The sequence below is a fragment of the Saccostrea cucullata genome, unplaced genomic scaffold, assembly GCF_032062105.1.
Source record: "Saccostrea cucullata isolate Sc308-1 unplaced genomic scaffold, CSIRO_AGI_Scuc_v1 ctg1559, whole genome shotgun sequence".
NCBI lineage: Eukaryota > Metazoa > Mollusca > Bivalvia > Ostreida > Ostreidae > Saccostrea > Saccostrea cuccullata.
The window spans coordinates 48,001-75,423 of NW_026917907.1; the positions used below are offsets into that span (position 1 = coordinate 48,001).

The 27,423-nt window shown below is 31.4% G+C and overlaps 1 protein-coding gene and 1 long non-coding RNA gene across 2 annotated transcripts in view; one reads left to right on the forward strand and one right to left on the reverse strand.

Annotated features, from left to right (window-relative positions):
- Positions 1–8,334: 8,334 nt before the first annotated feature.
- Positions 8,335–10,175, reverse strand: LOC134260028 (uncharacterized). The gene is made up of 3 exons (XR_009990465.1): positions 9,894–10,175; positions 9,074–9,175; positions 8,335–8,568 (listed from the first exon to the last, which is right to left on the reverse strand). It is a non-coding gene; the product is annotated as an uncharacterized LOC134260028 (long non-coding RNA).
- Positions 10,176–21,148: 10,973 nt separating this feature from the next.
- Positions 21,149–27,423, forward strand: part of LOC134259928 (uncharacterized) — a 53,520-nt gene continuing 47,245 nt past the window's right edge. Inside the window, exon 1 of the mRNA XM_062742552.1 lies at positions 21,149–21,598. Within this exon, the coding sequence (XP_062598536.1) occupies positions 21,157–21,598 (442 nt within the window). The 5' untranslated portion in view covers positions 21,149–21,156. The remainder of the gene's footprint in view (positions 21,599–27,423) is intronic.

Genomic DNA, 27,423 nt, shown 5'->3' on the forward strand with positions numbered 1-27,423 from the left:
ACCTTGTCTGTGCTATGGTGTTTTGAATGCAATAGCTTTTCATATATTTTATATGCAAAAAATATATGTAATCTAAACATTTTTATTTATTGTAAAAAAGAATGAATTCTTATGTTAACTTTATTGGTAAACCTCGGGCAAAGGATCACAACATAATTTTTTATCGTCGACAATCAAGGAGCAATGGATCATTCAATCAACAACAACAATAACATAACGGGTCAAAACATATAAGAATAGGTTAATGATATGTTGATTCTGTTAAGTGTCTTTTCATTCCTAGCAACCTTTTCATGAAATCATACTGAAAGGCCATACTTTATAATGTAATGTAGACGGCAAGATTACTAAAGGTACCTAATTTTTATTTATTTATTTATTTTTTTTTTTTTGCAGAACGAAATATAATGGAAATTTGAAAAGTTTATAAAAATAATTTTTAGACCACTTTCTTTGTGTGTTTTAAAACACAAATTCGGGACTTCAAAACCAAACTTTATTCCCGTCAATACTCTCCTGACTGCATTGCGTTGAGTGACTTTATAATTAAAACACGTTTATAGTGCACGTATGTTTGAATGAATAAAATGTTTCTAGAATGCCACAGATAAGATGTTTGTATTATATTGTAAAGACAAAAAATATTTTGCAGGAAAAAAAGAAAGCGACTCCAAATTGGACACATATGAAAAATGCACCGATAATGTTGATTAATTTTCATGTAGTGCTCCATTGCTATCAAGAAATACTACTGGAGATGGAGGTAAAGAGAAGTATCACATATCGTAGTTGTGCATAAAATCTAAAATGATACAGTTGTGTATAGTTAGTGTACAAAAAAGTTAAAAGTATATTAATTCAAACATTATTCTTTATATGTGTTGTGAATTGATTAAATTAAATATCTATACACAGTAAAAAACCAGAACTGCTTTACCGGAATATATTAGGTTCTGCTAAAAAATATTGTTAAATAAAATCAATTTAAAAACGAAATTGTTTCTCAACTTCAAAAATAAATATGAAAAGATTTCATTTAATTTAGCAGGAGTTACGATACTTAAAACAGGCGAGCTAGAGGAGAAAAAGCGTGTTTTCACAAAGATCAGTGTTCCAAAGAAAGACTTTGAAGCCATAGAAACTGATCTTAGTAGTGAATCAGATGAGAAAATCTATGATGTCACAGAGTCAGGCATTAATAGAAAACCTGGGAATATAACCCATGGTGACACAGAAACAGGTGTGAATAGTAAACTAGAAGAAACAGTTTCTGGTTTACAAAATATTCGAATCAATAGTGAACCAGAGGAAAGAGAGCACGATGACATTAACACTAAATCAGAAAAAAGAAGCCATGGTAACACAGAGAACATTGTCAAAAATCAACCGGAAGGAATGACAAACGAAGTTGAAAAGGATGGTGAATATGATCAAAGGATATATTGTATATTATGCATATACTAGTATATTAAAAGATAGAGAGAAAGAGAGAGATGCAGAGATATATCTGTATATACCACAGACCTAAAGCAATTTGATTGACGACTTACTTTAAAACAAAGAAGGTGGTTGGGGTAAAGAAATTTCATTATGAAAAAAAATTTCTTAACTTTTTTTCAAGAATCACTGGACCAATATTGACCATTAATTGGTACAAAACATCGTTAGGCAAAGGTAAATTAGAATACATAAAATGAACCGCCATGACCACTTCCTAGGGAGAGATAATCTGGAAAAAAATTGTGTCATTGAAAAATCTTTTAAAGGACCGTTGGACCAGTAATCTTATATGGAAGCCTCCTGGAGTACTGTAGATTCTTAATTATTTAAATCCATGGGATATGTTTCTTAAATTTAAATATACTAGATAGAAAATGGAAAATCCTTTAAATTGTTCTCAAAAGATACTGATTTTGAAAACTGTAACTTATATGAGGAAATCTCTTGATTTCGTATCGATTCTTCTTTGTTCAAATTTTTCAAATCATAGTCCCCGGGGATAAGGTGGGGTGTCAATGTCGACTAAAATTTTTCCATTGAAAATATATATGACAAATTTTAAATAATATTCTTTTCAAGAGGTCACACTGAGGTGAAGGTTGTGTCTCGTGGACCTCTTTTTTTTTTTAAAAAAAATTTATAATTTCTCATAACTTGACCTGTATGGAAATTTTTAAGTCATAAACAACATTCAATGATAAAAATGGGCCTAGCTAGCTACAGAGAGATGAAAAAAAATTAGACTTTAAATATGCTGTTGTGTGTCCATAGGTGATACCGGAACACTGCAATCCATTGTGAGGACAGGCTTTTAAAAATTATAGGTCAATTTTTTTTTTCATAATTACTGAATTTACATCAAAACTAAAAAATGCAGAGGTTAGTCATAATTTAGTCTATGTTTTTGCATGTGGGCGGTTGGATGGGGGATGAACGGTGATGCTGTTCTTCTTCTCATTTTTCTTTACTTTACGTACAAAATATTACTTGATTGTTACGTAAAGAATAACAAGTACATTTAAGAAGTAACAACATTAATACTATGAAGCGTGATTGGCTTCTCAGTAGATTTGATCGCGTACCAACTAAAAGTTCATTTCCCAGTCAACTTTTTAACATTGTTGTTTATTACTTATATATCCCCGCTTAAAAACGGGAGGGTATATAGTAATCGATGTGTACGTCCGTCCGTCTGTTACGTTTTGGGATACCCATCTCTTATCCTCAATTACTCTCATACCACTGAATGAAAAATAAGCTTTCACGAAATCATTACTACATATTGCCATTTTGCACCTCCTTTTTTACTTTTCGATCCGAGACATATTTTGGGTTTCCCATGGCAAAACATGGACACTGTCAATTTATTCATAAGAGAAGGGGGATATAATTTAGTGAGTTAATTGATTAAAGTGCCCCTAATTACAATTGAGACGAATAAATTTCGAGTAAAACTGCATTTATTACATGAACGGACCGCCGTATTTCTATTTTGTGACGCACAATGGCCTAGAAGCAGAACTTTCCCCTTTGCTCTAACACATGAGTGTTTAACATTTATGTTTAGCAGACCAGTTCAGGAAAAATATCAGTATATCTGTATATAATGAAAGAACAATGATGGTTGATTAGAAAGATTTAGCTATTTTATATTAAGTTCTGAAAATATCTTAAGTAAAAAGCGGTGGTATCACCTCACTCTGTGAAGATCACCTCTGATCCTCACATAAAATTCGTACAGAAGTGAACATATTGTCTCTTTATCTATTAAGAGAGATATTTGCAAATGTTATTATGTGTATTAAACTTTGAAAAGTTTGAATAAAAATACCTAAGACAAACTTTAATATTACAGACAGACACACGGGCATGGAATATTCAAATTTTGGTTCTTTTTCCATGAAATCAATATATACACAGAAAATGAAATTCCTTTACATTTTTATTATTTTTATAAATTTCTTGAACTTTTCATTTTTTGCATAATGTTATGGTCATATTTTATTTATTTAACTTTAAAATCCCATTATTTTTAATTTTGACCATAGAATTTTCAACGACTGGACAAAAATTATTGCTTGGCAATATATCTGACCAAAAAGAAAGAAATTAGTCGTTTGGTAGGTTGGTACAATTAATTAAAAATTTTAACGGTTTTGTCACTCCACTTCAAAGTTTTGCTACAAAGGAGATGTAAGGATGACGCCACAAGTCAGCGATACCTTTGATTTTGGTCAAGTATATGGCTTGCTCGTTTGTGTCTAACTCTTTCATATGTTGATATTGTAGACAAAGTAAAGACAGACAAGGATGATGGTCTTGGTATTGCAGAAGAAAGTAGGATTGGAGATGATGAAAAAGATACGCTTAATTTTAGTAAGAATAATGCATCAATTCCTTGAAAATATTTACAGGGGGACTTCATTGATTATAAAGTAAATATGCATAATAAAAAAAAACAATAACACAACTCTAGATCTGATTATGAATATAAAACAAAAATTATATATTATATTGTTGTTGTGTACATGTATACACTGTAAAGGCGTCTCTTCCTAAATTGCGAATTTCATGGTTTCTGGGGTCATTGCTCTATTGATTGTATAGTGAATGCGTTATTTCCATGAAAATCTTCTCTGCTCCAGCATTTATATGCAGATAAACTTAATGCATAGTTATCGCGAACAAGAGTGCGTTGTTACAACGCACTTTGAAAAATTACGCACTTTGAAAATTTTTTTTCAAACTGCATTTCATGAAGACCAAGCTAACGCACTTTGAAAAAAATGTAAAGATTGATCAATATTCCTATAGAAAATAATCGGTATGATAAATAACAGGTCCTGGTTGGATACTTAGTAACTGTTTTATGATAAAGTCACTCCAGGACCTGAGATATTGACGTTTTAAATATTTGAGGTTTTGATAAAATAAAAGGGAAAAGAGTCTTGAAAAAAAAGAGTGACGATTGTTTATGATCATTAATTCGTTTTTTTTTTCTAGTCTTTCATGAATAGATGTAAAGGTGTAAAGGGGACACTAACAGTGGACAGCTTTAAGCAACTAAGCATTTATCATAATAAAAAGGGGGCAATTTGGTTGTTCAAAACTATGAAAATTCTTTCTCTCTCATACGTTTTACTGTACTTAAAAATTTCTAGTTTTCATCTGTTTTAATTAACTCATTTAATATTGAAAGTTTTCAACGTCATACCAGTTAGGTAAATACATAATTATATAAATGTTTTGAGCATAGCATAGACATCGAGACCGGGCGAAGGGCCAGGGGAGGGGAGGGGGCTAAGCCCCCCACTTATTTTGGAAAGATATTTACATCGTATAAGCATTGAAAATGCAGCTTACCCTTTTTGGGTTTATTGTTTACCGATACCTATGTATTGGAAAGATAAAGATTTGGACTGAGGCTAGGGACCTTATATTCGTCTTCTCCTCTTTTCGACGGGAGTAAATCAATTCTTTTTTGAGCTTAGGGTTAGTTTTTTTAAGGATAAATTACAAATCAAAATAAATAAAATATAAATCTTTCCATTTTTAAAATATGATTTTTTTTTTCAAAGTGCATTAAGTGTCTCCATGGTAAAATAAATTGATGTAGACTCTTAACGCACTTTGAAAAAAAAATTCAAAGTGCGTTGAGTTGGTCCCAAATTTAACAAAAAATTTTCAAAGTGCGTTGAATTTGTTCAAATTTTAGCGCACTTTGAAAAATTTTTCAAAGTGCATAATTTTTTCAAAGTTCTTTGCCACACCGCGTTTACACAAAGGTGTAAAATTGTGGCCACAGGGAAGGAGGTTCTTTTATTGGGAGGGATTTCTATGTATTAGTTTTTAAAATGAATTCTTCTCTTTTGATTCTGAATATTTCAGCAAACATGCTTTATGCATTACTATGTGCAATGGTGCTTTTCCTTTTGAAATTGTGATTTGCAAGGACCCTTTGGTCGGGAATCCTAGCTCGTGTTACATTGTAAGTCAGAGCTCTATGCATAAGATACTGAATATGTATGATATCATTAAATATCTTCTTTTTATATCTCTGTATCCCTTTTCACAAAAAATCTTAAGCTTTTGCCTACGCTATTAACTTACGAACCTATTACGACAAATCTTCAGTGCTTTTCACAAACGCATTCGTAGCAGATTGAACTTAAATGTTGAGTCTGATAAATACTAATAAATACTGTTGATGTGCTGTCGTTGCTGAGATTTACTGATTATTACTGCGGCCACTTTTTTTAAACCGGAAAGGGATTAAAATAGCTTGAAAAACTATTATTTGTTTTAAGAAAAGTATTTTATTAAAAATTATTACCGTATACTTGTAAAACGAATTATTCTAAATTCTATGTTTTAATTGTTTTCATATTCAATGATTTTTTTTAAATTTATTATGACCATTCTTATATCATAAAGTTCAAATTAAACCATAAAAAGCTTTTAAGGGACATCTTTGTCAATGGTTGTAATTATAAGAGTCATTCTCTGTAAAAACCAAAGAATCCAAGGGGGCCGTAAAAACGAATGTCTCCGAAATACGTAATTTTTGGTATTTAGAGTGTACTCAGGTGTCTAACTGAGAAAAACACACAAGTTCATGTTTCGGGGTGTCCGTTGCCATGGCAGCCGTAACTAACGCAAATATGGCCATTTTGACAGGTTCTATTTCACGAAATATAGCATTTTTAACCCCCACATTTTTTTTAAACGCGAAAAATATGAACACTTTCAATAAAATAATGTGTTTTAAGCATTCTTATATAATTAAAATAATTAGTATTTAAATCTTTAGTCTGAAGTGTTTCAAGCTGACAGGAGGCTAAAAATATCAAATTTGGGGCTTTTTTCAAAATGCAGAAAAACCTATTTTACTCCCTATTTCAATTATATTTATCTTTTAATTCCAAGATAGGTTTTTTAAACTTCTTGTTTATTCCAAATATCTATTCTATAGTCTTTTATTTCATATAGATTCCGAACATGTGTTTTCCAGATAACTCGGGAAATATCAAAATGAAAATGTCCCATAATCCCGAATTTCCTCAAATACGGATTGGAAAACTGCGTTATACATTGTATATGGTATATTTTGTAGAGTTTTTTTTTCTCTTTTGAGGTTAAAGTTTATGTAAAACAACCTTAAGAGAGAATTAAATGTTAAAAATGAATGAAAATCTATCATTTTAGGGGCGGATAGAAACACAAAAGTGGTTACCAGGGCAACCATTCAAGGGAATTGTTTTTCGTTTCATGTTTTTATCGGTTCAAAATCACGTTTGTGGGTAAATTTTAACAATACTTAAGTGCATATTAATCATGCTACTTATCCATTTTTTAAATGAAATGTAGGTATAGTGAAGATATAAAAGTAAAACACAGATATTTCAATCCCCCCTTTTTTTAATGAGGAAAAGGCTGGGGATTAATGACACCTGTTCAATGACTCAAATTTTATCTTCTCCGGCTATTAAACGTATTTGTTACAAATTTAGCTTAAAAAAGAGTCGATGAAAAGTTAATTTATTGATTCTATCAAAACGTAAGGCTAAGGTCAAAAGTTCAAAGTTAACTGAGGAATATCTGTATAATTGCTTCTCCGCATTTTCAGGAATTGATTGGAGATGACCTTAAGTTAGGATTTCTGAATACAGAAACAGAATGCTATAAAGTACAACATGTTTAATCCAAAATGGTTTAAATGGACTAAATAAACAATTGATAACTGAAAATAAATCTGAAAATTAAATGATTATCATTATTTTTTCAAAGAAAATATAAAAGATTATGGTGTGCAGAGGAAGTTCGGGTTAATCAATTTTTTTTTATAACTTTTTCAATTTGTATCGATACTATTATTTCTTGCAATACGTCATTCAAAAAGTAAATTTTCTATGTGTTTTATAACACCCTGTCGCAATGATTGTGTATATTAAAGCTCAAACATTATTTTATATACTTGTAATTGATTGACACACAATGAAGAATTTCAAAAATATGTATGTATACATGAACACAAACCATTTACAGCAACATATCTTAATAATTTGATTATTGAGCTCATAAAAGTATAATACCAACAGAATAAGGACATCAAAAGTAAAATGAGGACATAAGTAATAAGAGAGACTTCTTATCATTCAGATTTTCAACTTGATTACAGATCCGTAAGAGGTAATTTCAGTTGGAGGGGGGAGGGGCACAGCCATACATTCTCAGTGAAAACTACCAAAACTTTCTAGAAAGCAAAATAAGGACAAAAGGTTATTAGATGTATTTACTGAGGGGGCACAAGCATATAGTAGCTATGTTTTTATAGTATTCTATATATTGGCAAAATATTGGGGGGGGCAAATGTTGGTCATATTGTGAAAAATAATGTATATATTTTCTATGAAATACTCAAGAGCCACTAGCAGGAATAGTAGGTCACTGACATACTTAAGTGAATAATTACATAGATGTACAATAGGTGGTTTTTCACTCTTATCAGTTAATATTTTTGTCATCCAAGTAAACCTTAAGCCTTAAAAATAATAATAGACACTTTTGACAAATATTTCTTTAATTTTTCTGTCAATTTTATAAAAATTCAATAATTGTAACAAAGGATGGAATTATCATTTTAGATGCAATGAGACTACTGTTTATACACTTTTTATCTTTTATCTAAGAATATACATTATTAAAATCTTTTTAAAAAATTATTTCAAACATATTCAAAGTAATGCATAGTGGACCCATGTTATTATGCATGAATAACTTTAGGATAAGTGGTCAAAACTTCCCCTATGTATAATTATATTAAGCAAGACTTGGATTTTCTTCAGATACTGTAAGACTCTTCACTCTTTCTTTGATGTTCTTTGGGAGAATAACAGCAGTCAGTTTTGTCATTATATTATGGTAGTATAATTTAGCAGACTTAGTGTAGGTGTCCCACCGGTATCTCCCATTCTCTGAAAACTCTCACTAATTTTCATCAGATACAGATTCATTTGCTGAATATCATGACTTGTCATGACTAAATGTAAAACTCTGGCTTCTTGAGTTCTGTAATAGACAATACAAGTATTTACAAAACTTACAGAATCGTAATTCTAGAGTGTAGAGAGGTTTCTTAAGGAAAGTGGTACAAACTTTTGTCAAAAATTTTGAAAATAACAACTTGGGTCATGTTTCAATGAATAAAATGTATAAGTTTTACAGTGTATTTTTTTTTAATTTCTTATTCAAAGTTGCACAAAAATGTAATTTGAAGTGAAAAATATTTTTATAGAATAATAAGGAAGATTTCAGAAGGGTAGAATTTGGAACATTACAGAGGATTTACATGTCTAATAAGTAATGTATCAATAATACTCCTACATTCTCTCACTTAACAGTAATTATCGTCTTGATAAGTTTTGAAAAGTGGGTCAAAATTTTATATATTTAGTGTATATGGAACATGAAAGCTGTATCCTCTATCCTTTAAATTTATTACCAATGTCTAATTTCTTGAAAGATAGAGAAGTCAAGGCCATTGGGTCAAAATTATAGTACATGGACACTATACCTCTTTAAAATTTGGTTTTAATACGATGTTGAAGGCTCCATGAATGATCTAAATATCTTCCCCTTACTTGTGATGTCCCTCACATGGTCACACAGCAGCATGCTACAATAAATTGTATATTTTTATAAAAATAATTCAATTCCTCACAGGTACTAATTAAAGCACAATTATATAAGAATGAGCTGTTAACTTGTTTGCCATTCATCACATATTTAACAGTACTTTTTATTTAGTTTTGTATGTTGAGGTCTAAAATAAATAAGTGTTTACAATAATTCAAATTGGAGAAACTCTTTAATTTATATCTTGTTAAACTTTTAATGCATACATCATTATATAGTGTTCAAGATGAACAAGGAAAATGAAATTTACAATGTGAAGTCCAAAGATTATTTCTTATTCTATCCACATAGCTATTAATAGCTACAATGTATGTAGGTTAAAGCTACCCAAAGTAGCTACTTTACCAATTTCCCCCACTTTTTTCCAAATATATACTTAGTATAGACTTAGCCCCCCCCCACTTTTTTCTAAATATACACTTAGTATAGACATTGAACATTGTTTCGTAGGTTTAGCTCTCCCACGTTCCGCAGACACGTCGCAGTAAAGATGAATTTTTTTTTTTGCTTGTCAGGTTTTTTGAGAAGGTATACTTTTTTTTTTTACACTTAGCCCCCCCCCCCCCCACTTTCAATTTGCTTCCGACGCCAATGTGTTTACATTCATTTTGATTCAATTCTTTTTCAACAATTTCATCTACTCATAACTCTACGAACAAATATTATTTTATTATGTATCAGAAATTGTAGTTACTTACGTGTACATGCATGGTGTATAACACTGGTAGCGTTGCACCAGCTTGACTAATCAAATGACCTGCTTTCACATTTTCACATGTTAATTCTGTTTGGAGGGGAATTCTTGGTCCATCTCCTCTGGTGTTTTCAATATGTAGGTGGGAACTTAGAAGGTTTGGAATTTTAAATAACTTCCTCCTTGACCTCTTTGTATTTCAATTTGAATAAAAGTTAAAATAATGTCCACATTCGATAGCCATTCACTGTATTTAGCAAATGTTACACATGGCATACGACCTACTTTAGACAATACATGGCCATTGCTGAAACTCAGGAGTTGTTGAATGTCTTCAGAATAAACAATATCACATCTGCCAAGGAAGCTATACTGTATAATCTAAGCATTTTTGTATGAAAATATCAATAAAACACATGGTTTGTGAACTCCAAACCGGCAAAACGTCATGCTTACAAATACTTTTGTTTTTACCTCCTTTCACTGTCAGAACTAGAGAGTTCTACAAAGGGAGATAATATTTTTGTGAAATGCTAGTTTTTTTTAAATTTTCAAATATATTTTATTTTTTTTAAATCAAAAAACACACACCCAGAATAATTATGAATAAATAATCAAGTATGTTCGCTTTCAAAATATTATTGATATTTTATAAACCTATCTTGGGATTTTTCATAAAATGGCACTGAAATTATGTTTATTAAGCGTATTGGTTAAGGGTTAAAAATGGGAGGAAATTAAATTTCTTTAAAATAAAAAGGGGTCTTAATGATGAAGCAAAATAATTTTTTATCTTTACTTCACACCTTGTTTTCACAATTTAATGCACTTAATCCAACCATAGTGCATTATTTATTTTGAATTTTTAATGTCAAATAAGGAGAAAACTGACCTTTTCAAACATGGGGGTAGCCACAAACTGTGTTAGGGGGCCATAAAGTGAAGGATAGGTCACATCCCAAAATTTTAAATATACCTAATTAATCTTATACACATTCATAATTTTTTCATTTATGTTTTATTAAAATCTGTGGTATTCGTTTGAAAGGCATCTGTGGTCCTTACAGATAATGACTCTTAATTATTTCTCGAGGAGAACTGAACAAGACAAAATCCAATAAATAGTCTCAGTGGTCGGAATTAAATACTTAAAATACAAAAGAAAAACACGAAAAACTCCAGTAAAGCTTTAGGCCTTTCATTCTATCTTCAAGAAGATAGAATGAAAGGCCTAAAGCTTTACTTGAGTTTTTCGTGTTTTTCTTTTTTATTTTAAGTATATATATATATATATATATATATATATATATATATATATATATATATATATATATATATATATATATATATATATATATATGTATGAGCTGTCTTAGTTATGGACCCCCTCCACCCTCCCTTTCGATTTACATACGATTCTCATTTCACAAGACAGTATGTAAATAAATACTTCTCGAAAAAAAAAAAAATCATGAAGCATGCATTATGCCCTTTCATTGAAGAACGTGAAAAGTTTATACGATGAAATTAAATTACCTTTAATTTCATGAATTATAATATTTTACATAGCGCTCTAGATCTCTGATTATGCCCTCCATGCGAATTTTATACAGTGTACAATAGTGAGGTATCAAAACTTTCTTAGACTATCTTTCGCTTTAAAGAAGTTAGTTGTTAAACCATCAGTACACTATAAATTTTATGCAGTGGGAATTTCAGTTGATAAAATATGTGTCTTTTTGCTAATATAAGTAGTACACATAGAATGGGCGTATGGCTTGTACTATACATGTACCGATAGCAGCTAGATCAATTTATTAAATAAACAACTCCTAAAACATGTTATACAAGGCCAGTCAGTATTAAAAAATAGAATAAGACTGGAAGTTTCTTTTTTCCATAAATGTCGTCTTGCTTTGGTTGGACATGTCAACCACGTGTAAAAGTTCCCCTTTCGTTTTGAGAATCGGGTCAATTATTAGTACATTCTTTACGCCGTACAACAAATTAGAAAAAAAATTTTTACAGAGACTATGATTTGTTTGTTTTTCATTCCATTTTCTCCTTGTCCGGGGCCTTTGTATAAACATACAATACAGGCTGGGCTCTTATTGACATGATTTGAATGTACATGTAGCACTGAAATGGGGGGTGTGGGGTATGAAATGCTGTTAACGGCGAAAAGTTGATTCTTTAATTTTAGGTTTTATAAATCATGCATGTTTTAATTGCGTATTTAATATTTTTATACACGTGTACATAAAGTTAATTTAGAGCATCAATGATGAACTTAACAAAATTCAAAACATGAATTTAATTCATGAGTTCGATAAACAACGTCATTCAAAATACATTTTGATTTTTGTTTCTGAGTCAGTGTTGTCAAGTTTCCTTGTTTCTTGCTATCACTAAACCTTTGAATTATTTTGAATTTATATTTACATTTTGCAGAATTTTTTTATTATAAGATGAAGTAAAATATTCCCTATCAATTAATTTTCGTGTCCGTTTGACGGGCCCCAAACCATCATTAACAGAAAACAACTCTCCTCGGAGTATTCTTTTTAGATTTATCTCAAGAAATGTGAGTAAAATTAAATAAATGACAGAGCTTAGATCAATAGACTATACAAATTAAAATAATTATTATTATTTAAAATTTGCACAATGTTCATAAATTGAAACTTTGTTTTTGTTCTTTTACATGTAGTACTGCACTGTTCTTATTTGCTAAATATTTTTTCTATCATTTTTATTTGTCAAAATTAAAATTACAGGATAATTCTTTTTCAAAAACTAGTGAAGATTGTTTCTACTCAAAGTAGCAAGTACAATGTAGTTAGTTAGTTTGTTCTTTGTGTACACCAGTAGCCGCAGACGAAGAACAATAGGTGATTAGTGCCCATTGGGCCAACATTTTTTTATTTACTGTTTTACGGGAGCGCCGACCCTAATTTGGGCTAAAATGAAATAAAAATAAAAGTCTCTTCTTCAAGTTTTATTTTTGTTTCTCCCGCCGATAGCTTATTTATAGTCATTGAAAAAATAAAAGAAAGTTAGAAACATCAACAAAATTTTAACAAGCCTTTCAAAACGTGAATTGTCATTGGCTGAGGTATATAAATCCATTCAATCACAGCTGACAAAACTAATGAGCAGGAATGTGAAGCGTGGATAGCCACTGCACTGCATAACAGTTAGCGGCAAAATGTCAGAATCGTAGGTTAATGTTTTTAAATGCACCCAGTCATTTTAAAAGGTGACATGACATTTATTGGGAAAAAAACATTAATTCTGCATTAACTTTTAATGAAAGAATGAATAAAATAAACGAAATAGTAATCTTGATCAAATGTTACGTAGAAGGCCACGGCACGTGGAAATTAAGGTTCTGTCAACCCCTTGTTTTGGGAGGTTTTAATTAAGTACGTATAATCTTTGACAATTGTTTAAAAGCATTGAAATACGACTTAAAGATTAATCTGAAACTTATTTTTAATACAATAGTGTTTTCTTTTACTTGTAACAAGAGAATATAACACTGTAGGAAGTGGCGTGACTGAGGAAATTCGAGTCACAACTTCCACTCGTTATTATAATGTTAATCACACTTATTACGATTCAAAATGGAATTTCACTTGTTATGTAACAAATAAATGCACATGAGGGTGATTATAACAGCTCTTTCTTTGTAAAAAACCTTTTTACCACTAGGCAAAAACAAAGCTGCAAATGATTCGTCTATACAAATATCACCTGTTATTTTTATTCAAAAATTGTGGATTAATAGAACCAGTTTTTAGAAGTATACGAATTCTGCAGTAAACAGAGAAATTGCCATAGTCTATTTTACATGTATATACTTATGGTATTACATGTACGTGCATTTTCTACAATCATTTACTTTGAAAGTTACTAAGCATTGAGGCAATTTCAATATTTTTTCATGAGATGATACATTTTATCCACATACCTGTATGTGTATATAAATTTGAATAGCATTGAAAAAGATACTCAGATTTTCTTTTAATTAGTCTCACTTGTGAAATAATTTAACTAATCCATTAAATGCCTCAATACATATATGCTTGCCATACGATAGCTACTCAAAAATCCAAAAATCTTATTATTTTTTGAATACCCCAAAAATATGATAAAATTGTTTTGCATGCATTAATTTTTCAAAAAACACCCCTTTCCTACCAAATTTAGGCAATAGAACAATTCAATTCTTAATTTAAAAAATAAAAAAATTGTTACATTTGTCTATTTTATTTTTATTTTTCTGACCGACTGCTTGAATTTGAAGATTTTATTTTTATTTTTATTTCGACCCCCAGACTCAATTTTTAAAAAAAAATTCTCGTAAAACAGAAAATAAAAAAATGTTGGCCTTGTTACGCTGACCACTACAATTCACATGGAATCTCAAGTTGTACCCCCTTCTACCCCTTTTATCTCTAACTAACATAATTTTTAAAAAATATAAAATTTTTCAATTTCGAGAAAATTAAAAATAATTGACAAGAAGAGACCAAAAAACTTAACACGTAAACAATTTTTAAAGAATTCTTTGAGGAAAAAGGCTCTATGAAAGGTGATCTTTAAAAAGCGAACGATGTCATCTCTTGACCAGTTGACCGAGAGAAAACGGTAGGAGTCAAGCTTTTCTAACCTGCAAGAAACATATTTTATCCCCAATTTTTTCCCATCCACTAAGAATTATTTCTTATTGTTGATTAATAAACATCACTGACCTACCTACCCTATTTTAGAGTCTGAATAGATGAATTTAATTTTTTAAAAGATGCTCTTATGTTCTTTTTATAAATAACAGAAAATTTTATAAATCATATCTTCAGTAAAATATATAATAATTAATCCATTCAACTAGCTTACAGATAAATCTTACTATTTTCATAGATTTGGAGAAAACATTTGCCTACTATATGCTGAAGATTTCATTTAATTAATTGTCAGCATTTTCACAACAGTATCGGTGTAATGAATTGAGATCAGTGTTTGATTTTTGTCATTAGTAGAACATTTAAAAACAAAAAGGAAAATGTCGTCATTATCTATTTAAATAAAAAAAGGTAATAATTGAAGGTTTTTATAACCCTTAATTCTGTTTTAGATCATTCCCAGCTTAAAAAAGTGGTCACAGTATTTATCAGTAAATCTCAGCAACGACAGCACATCAACATTTTTATCAGTATTTATCAGAATCAACAGTAAAGACGACAGTAATTATCAGTATTTCTCAGCAACACCTAAAATTATCAGTAACAACAGTAATAATAACAGTAAATATCAGTAATTATTAGCAACGACAGCACCGTATCAGTAATTATCAAACATTATCAGTAAAATTTGGGATTCTCAGCACTTCTTTCGTTTAGTAGTATAATGAGTGCAAGCAAGAAGTTTAAAATGTGAGGTTACGTACAATCACAAGCTTTTTTGTGTGAAAAGAGTTACTAAATATTTACTTAAATCGTGAATACTGAATATTTACTTCAATCGTAAATATTATGTAGTGTATTTCATGTCATTTTTCCAAAATCAGCGTGAAAAAAATATAAAATATTATTGGAAATTACTTCCAAAAGATCTATTTAATGTTTATTTTGATTTTTATGGTTATATTTTAACAATAAAATCGTTTTGAAAATACTTAAGAGAGGGTTGGGGTTCGCGTTAAGTTACGATACATTTTGCACTTAGGACGTTCTTAAGAATTTTTGTGGAAAAGACTTTTATCGTAATTTTTCACTTAAGATAAAAATATGTCGTAAGATTTTTTGTGAAAAGGGCTACTGAATATTTAGCAGACAAATTATTTCATATTATTATGATAAACAAGGGTGTATTCAAACAAGGTTTGAATCTACAAGGTCTGGGATTCTGCTGAGATAAGACTTTGTTGATTATATTGTGAACCTTTGTCACTTTTGCAGCATTGTTAAGGCTAAAAAAGGGGACAGGGCTAATGTATACGGGAAATGTTTATTGTGATATCACACAAAAGTTATTCCTCATAATACAAGAAAATGAAATAATTTGCAACTTAAAATTATATGAGCATTATAAACACCATTAACCCTTATCAATGCATTGAAAAAAGTTGCTAAGTAAATCCCACATAGCAAGTTATAACCAATCACTGATCACCAGGACCTTGTCAACATTAAAAAAAAAACGCATCTCAATATTAAACTAAATATTCATTACAGATCTTAGATGGGCTAATAATAGTCAATTAATTACTCATTAATTATCAAGAGAATGTATTCAATTGATTATACCTTGTTTTTGTGTACAGGTTTGGCATGTTAAACATCGAGGTGTCAAATTTAGTTTGCCTTTTTTGTAAAGGCATACACGTAATAGATCTTGACCATTTTTGGAAAACAGTTAAAGGATATTTTCATTAACTTGAAAATTGCTGCTGCTTTCTTTAAATCCAGAGGGTTTTTTATTAAGGAAAAAAAATACTTGGTAAAGATGACGCATATTTTGACATGAGCCCAATTACATATTAATTTACCTAATAAATTGAAAGCAGAAGTACTCTCCAGAAATTAAGTACAAGAATGCAGAAACGTTAATTAGCTTCATTTTTAATTTTAACTAGGGTGTGGCCTTGCGATATTGAAATTTGTTCTTGACCTCTATTCAGTACACATACAATGCATTTATTACGTGACTATCCATTGCTTGGACCAAATATAATTCAATACAAAGTGGGTTGTACTATGTTATTTCAATAAGTATATAAATTATTTGATAATAAAACAGCTTTATAAAAATGAATTTAGTTTATTATTTTTGTTAAAATGCATTATTTTTATGAAAATGTTCTCTGCACCTGGGTCTCTAAATGGCAAATGGAGCACAATCAGTGACAAGCTGTTCGGATGTGAAAAAATATGATAACGTTAAAAACTTGTGTCATACCATATTCCAATCAATCTTAAATATTTCCATCACAACAGTAAGACTCAAAAAGCAAAGCTTTATAATTCCCTAAGATACATGTTTAAAAAGAATAACTGTAGGCGTAAAAGGAATTAATAACTTCACACTGCATGATTGACAATAAAATGAAAAACAAGATTATATCTTGTAGTTATGTTTTACTTACTCATTTATATGAGACTATTGGAATGTCTATAATTTTTAGCTCACCTGAGCCGAAGGATTCTTAATTGTTCAAATCATAACTCCGTGGGGTTGGAAGCACAATAGGTAATAAAAGCTTAACATAGAAATATGTATATATATTAAAAATTTTAAAAATCTTCCTCTCAAGAACGACTGTGCCAGAAAAAGCTGGAACTTATATGGAAGCATCCTGAGATAGTGTAGATTCTATATTGTTCAAATCATGACCCCTATGATTGGGGAGGGCAACAATATGGAAGCAAAGTTTTACATAGAAACATATAGAAAACATTTTTTAATTTTCTTCTCAAGAACCACTGGGCCAGAAAAGCTGAAACTTATGTGAAAGCTACCTAGGATAATGTAGATTGTAAATTATTCAAATCCTGACCCCCTGGAGCTGGAGGAGGACCACAATAGGGAATCAAAGTTTAAAATTGGAATATATAGACAAAACGTTTTAAAAAAAATCTTCTCGAGAACAACTGAGCCAGATAAGCTGCAACTGATGTGGAAGCATCTTGGGATAATGTAGATTCTAAATTGTTCAAATTATGACCCCCGGGATTTGGCGGGGCCACAATAGGGAATCAACGTTTTACTTAAAATTATAGAAAAATCTTTCAAATTATTCTTCTCAAGAACTACTGGACCAGAAAAACTGAAAATTATGTGAAAGCATCCTAGGGTAGTATAGATTCTTCATTGTTCAATTAATGACCCCCAGGGATGGGAGGAGGCCATAATTTATAATCACGATAGGTAATTACAAGAGAGAAATCTATGAAAGAACATCATGGTCAAAGCTATTCGGGTAAGCGATGTGGCCCATGGGCCTCTTGTTTTTTATTATTATTATTATTATTATTATTATTTGATGTTTTGCTCTTTTGTAGATCGTTTGGAATATATAATAGGTTATTACAACATATGGAAAACAAATGTTTCAGGTGAGCATTTCTCCAGAGCCAGAAATAAATTATGTTTTAAGGTAAATATGCAATCCGAACATAATTTCTAATTATACAGTCATAAAGAAATGTAGTTTATTGATGGAATATGAAAGAAACTTATTTTTAATGTTAACAGGCCTTGGTGATTGCCAAATATGGAAAACGAGAATGATAATAATTACTTGCTAAAATACTTAGAATAAACAATCTGGTCATGTTCTGAACAAACAGATAGCGACAAATAGACAAACCCATGAGAAAACAAGATGTGTTTGTGAAACACTATGCGCCCAACGCATCTCTTTAGTGTCCAATCTATACCTGTCTGATGTTATATTTAAAAAAAGTCATTAAGAATTTTATATGTTTTAAAAATTCTTTTAGGGTAGAAAGTGGAGATCCATTCATTTCCAGTCAAAGATTAATTAATGAGTTCAATGTAGGTGGGCTAGCTGTCTCGATCATTTCTTTAGAACATCACTGATCAAGCAGTATTGTCTATACCCTTTGCGAATTAGATAGAAGAACTGTTGGTCAGTTTGTAGCATGTGTCATTGATTGCTAGCCTTTTATTTCAAAATTAATTTGGCTTAGATTCAGTTGTTAAGACTAATGTGATACTGTTTAATATGATGGGCATTTGGCAAAGTATATCACAACCAGTATAGAAAGCTATCAATGATTTTATATTGTTATAATTAATGTCTACACCACAGGGTATGGATAAACACATATTTTAAGAAATGGATAAATTATTGAAATCTTGACATGGTTTTCTAGCACTCTAAACTGTTTAGATAATCTGTAATTTTTGGACGGGCGTTTCATGCTGTGGCGTGGCACTTTATTTTATCTTTACTGAAATTAAAATGTAAATGTTGCTTCACGGTAATTATGTAGGGATTGATTCAATTTTCCGAACTTAATATATTTCGCCATAAAAAAAATTGAGGAAAAAAAAGCACGTGCTTTCTATTCTTTCTTTGAAAGCTGTTAAAGATGTGTAAAAAAAAAACTGTTTTCTGATTCGGTAAAAATATTTTTGATTGTATGAAGTACATGTATATTGATTTTATATCAACTTTCCGTTGTCGTTCTTCACTTCCATATTCAGAAATCGTCCAGACCTGGTTAATTTCATTCAATTAACAAAGACCTCGAAGTTTTTTAATACAATAAATCAATATTACCCCCCACTTTCCTAAAAGCGAGGGGACATTCAATTTCATTCGTCTGTGTAGTCCTGTTTGTATGACACAAAAACTTTAACCTTGGTCATGACTTTTGAATGAGAAGAGGGCCTTTATACATGTAATTCACATGTGTATTACCCGTTGCAAGACCTTCCTAAATGCATAAAATAATTTTGACCCCGTGATCTTGACCTTAAAGTATGACCTACTTAAAAAATATTACTTAAAAACTTCTGATCCCTTGACTTTGATCACGATTGACAGAATTAAAAAAAAAACTTTGGTGATAACTTCTGAATGACCTATGATTGGGCGTTCTTATTTGAAATAATTTTTACTGCTTTAGCATGCCGTTAGAATTATTCAGAAAATGTATTGTTATTGATGGTATTACCTAATGGAGTGTCTTTTTTTATTTTTTATTTGGGGGGGGGGGGGTGAAATTTATACGCGGCATTTTCTTTTTTACCAAAATCGTACCTGATGTTCTTTTATGAAAAATGAAAAATCAGGAGATCCCCCTGTTTCCCCTATAAATCAAGGAATAGTGACTATAGTACACAGATTAATGTTGACAAAATTTTCATCTGTTAATTTTGTATTTAGTATATTCAATACTTTTCAGCATATTTTTGTTATTCTTATTTTGATCAATTTTTGGATTTTAATTTAGTTCCGTAATTTCATATATAGATATTTTAATTATATCTTTAAACACTTAACACAAAAATAAAAAAAAAAAACAAAAACAAATAATTACATGTAAAAAAATAAAAAGAAATAATTATTAGTTCAGATTATTTTTCATATAAGTTCAGACACTGTTTACTTAAGCAAATTCTGAAACAGAAATACTTTTCTCACGACAAAAGATGTGTATAGTTGGAATTTGAGTAGTTTAACTCAAAATTGTTTTGATTACTAGTATACGTATAGCTGTTGTGCCTCGTTCTGCAATTCTTAAAATTTTGTAAGAGAATCAATTAATACAGATATATGTATTTCTCTGTCCATCTATAACTGGTTGATATCTATATGATATACATGTATTTTTTAATTCTTCTACTGTTTAGTATGAATTGATTTTTCTTCCAATTTTTACAAAAAACATTCAATGCCCTTTTCATAATGTAAAATTTCTAATACTGGCTGATGATTGCCGTGTTAAAGAACAATATAACCCTGTCATCACAGGAAAAAGAATAATTACTAAAAGTAGAAGAAGCAAAATACAAATTGAAAGAAGAATAAATGCATTGAAGAGGGGGTCGTTACATATAAACGGGTCATTTAAAGAAATCAACACTGCTGAATAGAATGTTACAATACCTTATATGTAGAGAAGAAAATAAAATCTTCACTCATTGTAAACATGATGTCAAGATTATGAAAATGGAACTTTATTATAAATGAAACTTTATGAAAATTAAGGATTAAAGGACAGTACATATTATCGAACTATTATAATTTAACTCACCAGGGCCATTTTACACCAATTAGTCCTAATTTGAAGGATGTAATATAACTTACGCGTTTAAAAGAATATATTTTGTAGTAACAAATCGGCATGAATTCTAAATGCAACGTCAGAGTACTTTTTTAATCACAAAACTCTAATATGGTTTACGAATATTCCTACTGATTTAGAGTTTAGATAGTAAAAGACCAAGGTCACAAATTCTTACAAATAAAATGGCTTCAAGATTGTCTAGGAAAAACGCGTCTATTTTTCGTTTCCTAGTGAAAAAGTAACTAAAAACAAAACTCAAAATAAAAAACCCATGTGAATTAAAAGAAAACACAACAAACATAATGATCGAGAACTAGTGATTTCAAAACAATAATTCAGGGCTTCTTAAAAGCTATATTTTTAGACAGCTCCTATGTATATAATGCTTATAAAATTTCGTTACATAATTATTTAGATCCTTTCTCCGTATTGACTGATGACCAGATGTTCGTGTTATTCTGTTTTCTGTGTTCTGACTCCGGTCCCCCTGACTTCACTGACACAGAGTGGCTGGACTTGCTCAATGGGATACGACAGTTAGCGTACCGTAAAGAGAATCCTGTAACACGTGAGGAAGCACAGCAGACTCTGGACAGACTGAAGTCACGTGATTACCTCTGGGAAGATGAGGACAAGATAACACAGGATACAAAGGATGAGACAATGTACAGGATAGCATCAATAGAACGTGTTATACCATTCTGGTACAGTAGTTATGACACAGCCAGTATGTATCTAAGATCATCAGGATACAAGAGAAAACCTGGAGAGAAGTGTGTCAGTGTTCCTGGTTTAGATAGCTTACTGATACTCCGTCTACAAATGAACATACTGACTCACGTCACCATGGAGGACAAGGAGATATATGATGAGATAAACAAGATATGTAAGTCAGTGTAAAGAAACTCAATAACTTTTCGAATTTTGCAAAATTCATCTGGAGATTGACTTCTGGAGAATGGTATATTGAAAGCAATATGAGCTGCATTTTTAAAAATTTTATATTGTTGGTAAAATGTGCTGTTATGTTTAATTTGTACGTAATTTAGACTCTTATGACCAATAAGCCCAAAACAAAGTTTAAAAATATTTCAAAAGAAATATTTCTGTACAACTGAATATACAGTATTTTTTAAAAAATCATTTTCGTAAAGGACGAAAATAATTCAATTTTACTTCAATCTAAAAAAAATTCCATTGAAAATATGAAAGTTTATAAATGTACTAATGTAGTATTTTTCTGTCATTCAAATAGTTAATTACAAATTTGCGGAGAAAATTTTCCGATGTCAAACATGCAGCTCATATTGCATTAAATATGAGAAAGTCAGCATTACCTTAGAAAAAAAAATCATATCATGACCTCAGGTTCTTGTTTCTGTAGGAAATTTTTGACCCACGGTATAATAATAACACAAAGTATCTATAACTCCAATATATACCAAGTACCCCCTCCCTTAGAATCGCGCTCATTTACACTTTCAGAGAATATGTACGGGTAAAGTGTGTATATATATGTCTTCTACGATACTTTATCCACACAACCATATCTGACATGCTTGTCTTTGTTTTTTTTTATCTCTGTAATCAGCTTCAAAACTTTGCTCGCCGAGTGGAAAGAAAAACTCAGCCATAGAATGGTATGTTATGTTCTTATTCGTTTCCACTCAAACGAACATGAATAGTTATAAAATAAATAACAACACGTACATGTATATAGGCAGGAACAGAAGTGTTCTCGTAAGTGCAGTTTAATATATACAAAATATACATTTCCAACTTTTCTCCTTGACACATCAAATCTACAAAACATATGAAACATATAATTAATAAAACAAACATGATACTTGTGAGGGTGGGTGGGCGAGGCAATGTCTGACTGCACTGAGAAAGAGCCTTACACAAGAGCCTTTAAATCTTACAAATGCTAAAGCGTACGTGCTTTTACAACCCAAATATCAAGACTATGTTGGGCCAACATTGGCAAAAGGTTGTATGGTTGGCGTTGGGGGAACAACGTTGGGCCAACGTTGGATCAATGTCACCATGCCAACCTTCTCGACCATGGCAGAATTCCTATGTTAGCCCAACGTTGGTCCAACGTTAGCAACTTCCATTCACTTTACTTCCCAAGGAAGGAGGGATGTTGATGTTGGCCCAACGTTGGCCCACTGTTTGTAATACACCCTTAAAGAAAGTGTCTTTTAAAGTTGGTAGTAGTATGTTGGCCCAACGTTGGCCCGATGTTTGTGATACACCCTCAAAGAAAGTGTCTTTTAAAGTTGGTAGTAGTATGTTGGCCCAACGTTGGCCCAATGTTTGTGAAGTGTCTTTTAAAGTTGGTAGTAATATGTTGGCCCAACGTTTGCCCGATGTTTGAAATACACCCTTAAAGAAAGTGTCTTTTAAAGTTGGTAGTAGTATGTTGGCCCAACGTTGGCCCGATGTTTGTAATGCACCCTTAAAGAAAGTGTCTTTTAAAGTTGGTAGTAGTATGTTGGCCTAACGTTGGCCCAATGTTTGTAATACATCCTTAATAAAGTGTCTTATCAAATTGGTAGTAGTATGTTGGCCCAACGTTGGCCCAATGTTTGTTTTACACCCTTAGAGAAAGTATGTTATCAAATGGGTAGTAGTATATTGGCCCAATGTTTGTAATACACCCTCAAAAATGTCTTATCAATTTGGAAGTACATTGTAGTATGTTGGCCCGATGTTAGCACGAGTGTTCTTTTGTTTAGGTGTTTCAAAGATTTGATATATATATATATATATTGGGCCAACGCTGGCCCAATTATCATACTTCCAACTAAAGATGGTGTCAATTGTAGTTGCTGAGCTGACATTCTATGTCCATGCTTTTAATTGGATGACTGGATTGGATAATTGGATTATATTTTTTGAATTATGCACATGCATGATTATTTATATTTGAAATAAAACCCTTGAAATTATGATTTTTTTCATGAGAATTTAGATAAGACTGAATACGTTCTCAGGAACAGGATGTGAATTAAGCCTATATACATAAATCAAAATGACACAGCTTTATAATTAAATTGAAACAAAAGTTAGGCGTTCGCTATCACGTGACCAAACTGTGGAGTGAGTTGTCAGATTTAATTGCTCACAGGTGGTGATAATGCAAGGCAAGCAAGAAGAAGTGAAATTTAAATTTGTGGATTATACACTTGCTATACAGCTGCATTTAGAAGCGATGTAAGTATATTTATTCTTATTTATTCAGGTTAACTGTTAAAATTGATTCGGAATTCATTTTGTTATGTTTTTGCACACAAGCACTGTAAGGTAAGGTTAAATAACATCTTTTAAGTTGTTTCTATCTATCTAATTCTTAACTGTCTAATACAGACACGATTGTAACAAAGAAATTCAGTCAGAGACTGCAAGGAAAACAAATGTGGCGGTACATGTAAATAACAATGAAATCGAAGACCATGCATAAAGAAGTGTATCAAGTATGAGTCCGTATGACAAAGATGAAGATGAAGAAAACGGGAGGCGACGAAGGGATCGACGGAAAAAGAGCGGGAATACAAGAAAATGACTATAATAAAGGAAGTGAGCACTGATTAAGACCTTTTAATTGATAATTTTTCATAATTTACCTCTATTGTCTATTTTAAAATTTATTTTGTAAATTATGATTGAATTAATGTATATAAAATATTATCACAGTGAATCATTAGTAATGTTTTCATTGAACATGTCCATGTATGCATTATGAATGCAGATTGAATTGTGTATAAATTATTTTAAACAGTCATAAAATAGGTTTATGTAAAGAATTACTAAACCAATTGCAGATGTTTCTATGTAATAACTATGTTGGCCCAACAATTTGACATCTGACATTGTAAAAAAAGGGTCAACATTGGGCCAACCTAACCAACCAGTTGTTAAGGTTGGCTGTTAGTTGGCATACACTAAAAACTACATTGGCATAACAATATGCCATCTGACATTTCAACAAAGGGCCAACGTTGGGCCAACCTAACCAACCAGTTATTTAGGTGGGCTGTTAGTTGTCATACAATTATACCTACGTTGGCCAAACAACATGCCAACATGTTGGACCAACGTTGGGCCGATGAGCAAAATTACCGTGGGCCAACGTAAGGTTACCAACAGTGGGCCAACGTTGGAAAAAAAAATTGGGCCAACGTTGGCCCAACTATGTCTTGCTATCTGGGAAATACCTGTAGAACAGGTAATCTATAAACACTTTAACCAGTCAGACCGACACTCTTCATTTGCACTAGATAATCACATGTCCGATTGATACACGTGTTATGATAACTTCATTAAATACATTAATGTTCTTATTCGTTTCCACTTAAAAGAACATAAATAATTTATAAAATAAATAACAACACGTACATGTATATAGGTAGGTACAGAAGCGCTCTCGTAAGTGCAGTTTAGATAATAAAGAAAGAAAAGGGATAAAGATTATAAATCCAACTGTTTCATGAATACAGAACGTTTTGATTGTAAATTTTTGTGTTCATAATTCTTTTGCATTTTACGACTTCCATGCTCCAATTTCCTAAGAAGACGATCACTGACACTGGCTGCAGCAGTATCATCATCCGACCTCAAACGATATTCCTTACATTTTATAAAATCTAGTTCTGAACTATCTTTAACTAAAAACAAATTAATTCATGACGTCTCTGATGTATCTAATAAAAGAAGATACCTAAGTAACATATTAGCCAGACGAGTATCAAAGTTCGTACGTGATCATATACACAAAAAGCGCCATGCTGATAAACGTCAATTTTCATCTTTGCAATGAATAACTTAAGATGAAATTCATAAAAAGAAATATGCGACCTTAAAACTAATATCATCAATTAAAGAAAAAAACTTAAAACCCTAAATATCCTTATAGAAAATACATGTACACGATTCATTACATATATTGATTCATTATTTCGTGGACTCAGGATACCCCATGAGTAGCTTCCTCTACTTTTGAAAGAAAAAAACTGGAACGATAAGTCAAATACATTGTGACATGGACATCACTTAGAAAATTGTTAAAGGCATACCCATCGTTGTGTATTTCATGCTTTTGACTTCAGGTAGTAGTTGGGTAAGTGCCCCGCAAGAAAAAGGATGGGACCTAAGTGCTGTTAAACAAAGATGTTCATCCACCAGCCCAAAACAATTGTGCAAAACGTACACAGTAAATAAATTCAAAACAAAAATGTTAATTCAAGACAACAGTATAAATCTTAAATCTGCGTGTATTTGGGCCTTGCAGCAGCAATACACAACTTGATAAACTCTGTTTGATAAACAAGAATAGTTGATTTTCCAATTATACATGATATAAGGAGCCCTGACTTCATAATATTCAATGCCGTAAGCGATACCAGACATTACGAGGGGTTTGCGCTAGTCCGAGTATGGTTAAACAATGTTGTTGAAGAGTGATTCCCGGCATGCAGAAAGAGAGTACATGACTGGTATAGCCTGGATTTCTTTTCTGAAACCGTTTTCTCAACCAGATAAATGCCAGAGGTGGGTTAAACTGTGCGGTAGCAAATGTAAACAAGTCTATACAATCAGGTACAATATGCTCTAAATCACCTTTGTGACAAGTTTATACTAGAATCACTCAATATAAATTAAAATTGATCTGAATTGTTATTGTTATGCATTTGGTTTAATTTAGAATACATCCAGTAAATAACATTTTTGTTTATCAGAGGTATTTTGCTGGGATGTGGGGGCCCATGAAGAAATGTCTATAGAAGTTGAGGGAAATCAAACAGTGCTGACTGTGATGTACTACAAATACATAATGAAGATATGGATTGATTGTATGTATATTGTTTAACGTCCCTTTCCAGAATATTTCACTGATATGGAGACGTCACCATTGCCGGTGAAGGGCTGCAAATTTAGGCCTATGATCGGCACTCAGGGCCTTTGAGCAGGGAGGGATCTTTATCGTGCCACACCTGCTGTGACACGGGGCCTCGGTTTATACGGTCTCATCCGAAGAACCGCCCCATTTAGTCGCCTTTTACGACAAGAAATGGTGATGACCCTGATGCGCCTCAGAAGAGGAATAGATGCAAATACTTTGGGTGCTATCTTTGGTGTGCAAACTGGAACTGTCAGGTTTTTTTTTCACATGGACAACCTTTCTTGCATTGGAACTTAAAATTTTAATTTCATGGCCAAGCAGAAATCAAATTGCACAAAAATTACCGAGTTGTTATTCCCCAATTGTTATTGACTGCAGTTTTTTTTATTCAAAAACCCAGTTTACCCTCCTCACATATAATTACTTGCTCATCTTATAAGCACCACAAATCTCTTTAGTCATTAATTGCAATTACCCCAATATGATCAATCTGCTTTTTGTCTAGTTTATTTATTCTCTAGCAGCATCTCTGATAAATGGATAGTTGAAGAATCTGGATTTTTAGAACATATAGAGAGAGGAAATGACATAATGGCACAATGAGGCTCTTTGATAAGAGGAATCCTGGCTCTAAAAGGAGCTATGCTAAACATCCCACCCTTTGCTTTGAAATTTTTAAAGGTATAACAATATATAATATTTGAAGGGCATATCGATGATATCATATGCTGTGGCATTGATGTTTATTCTAGTTATGTTTTTTTTAAATTAATGGTCAAGACATGTAGACTAATACTCGTGCTTAT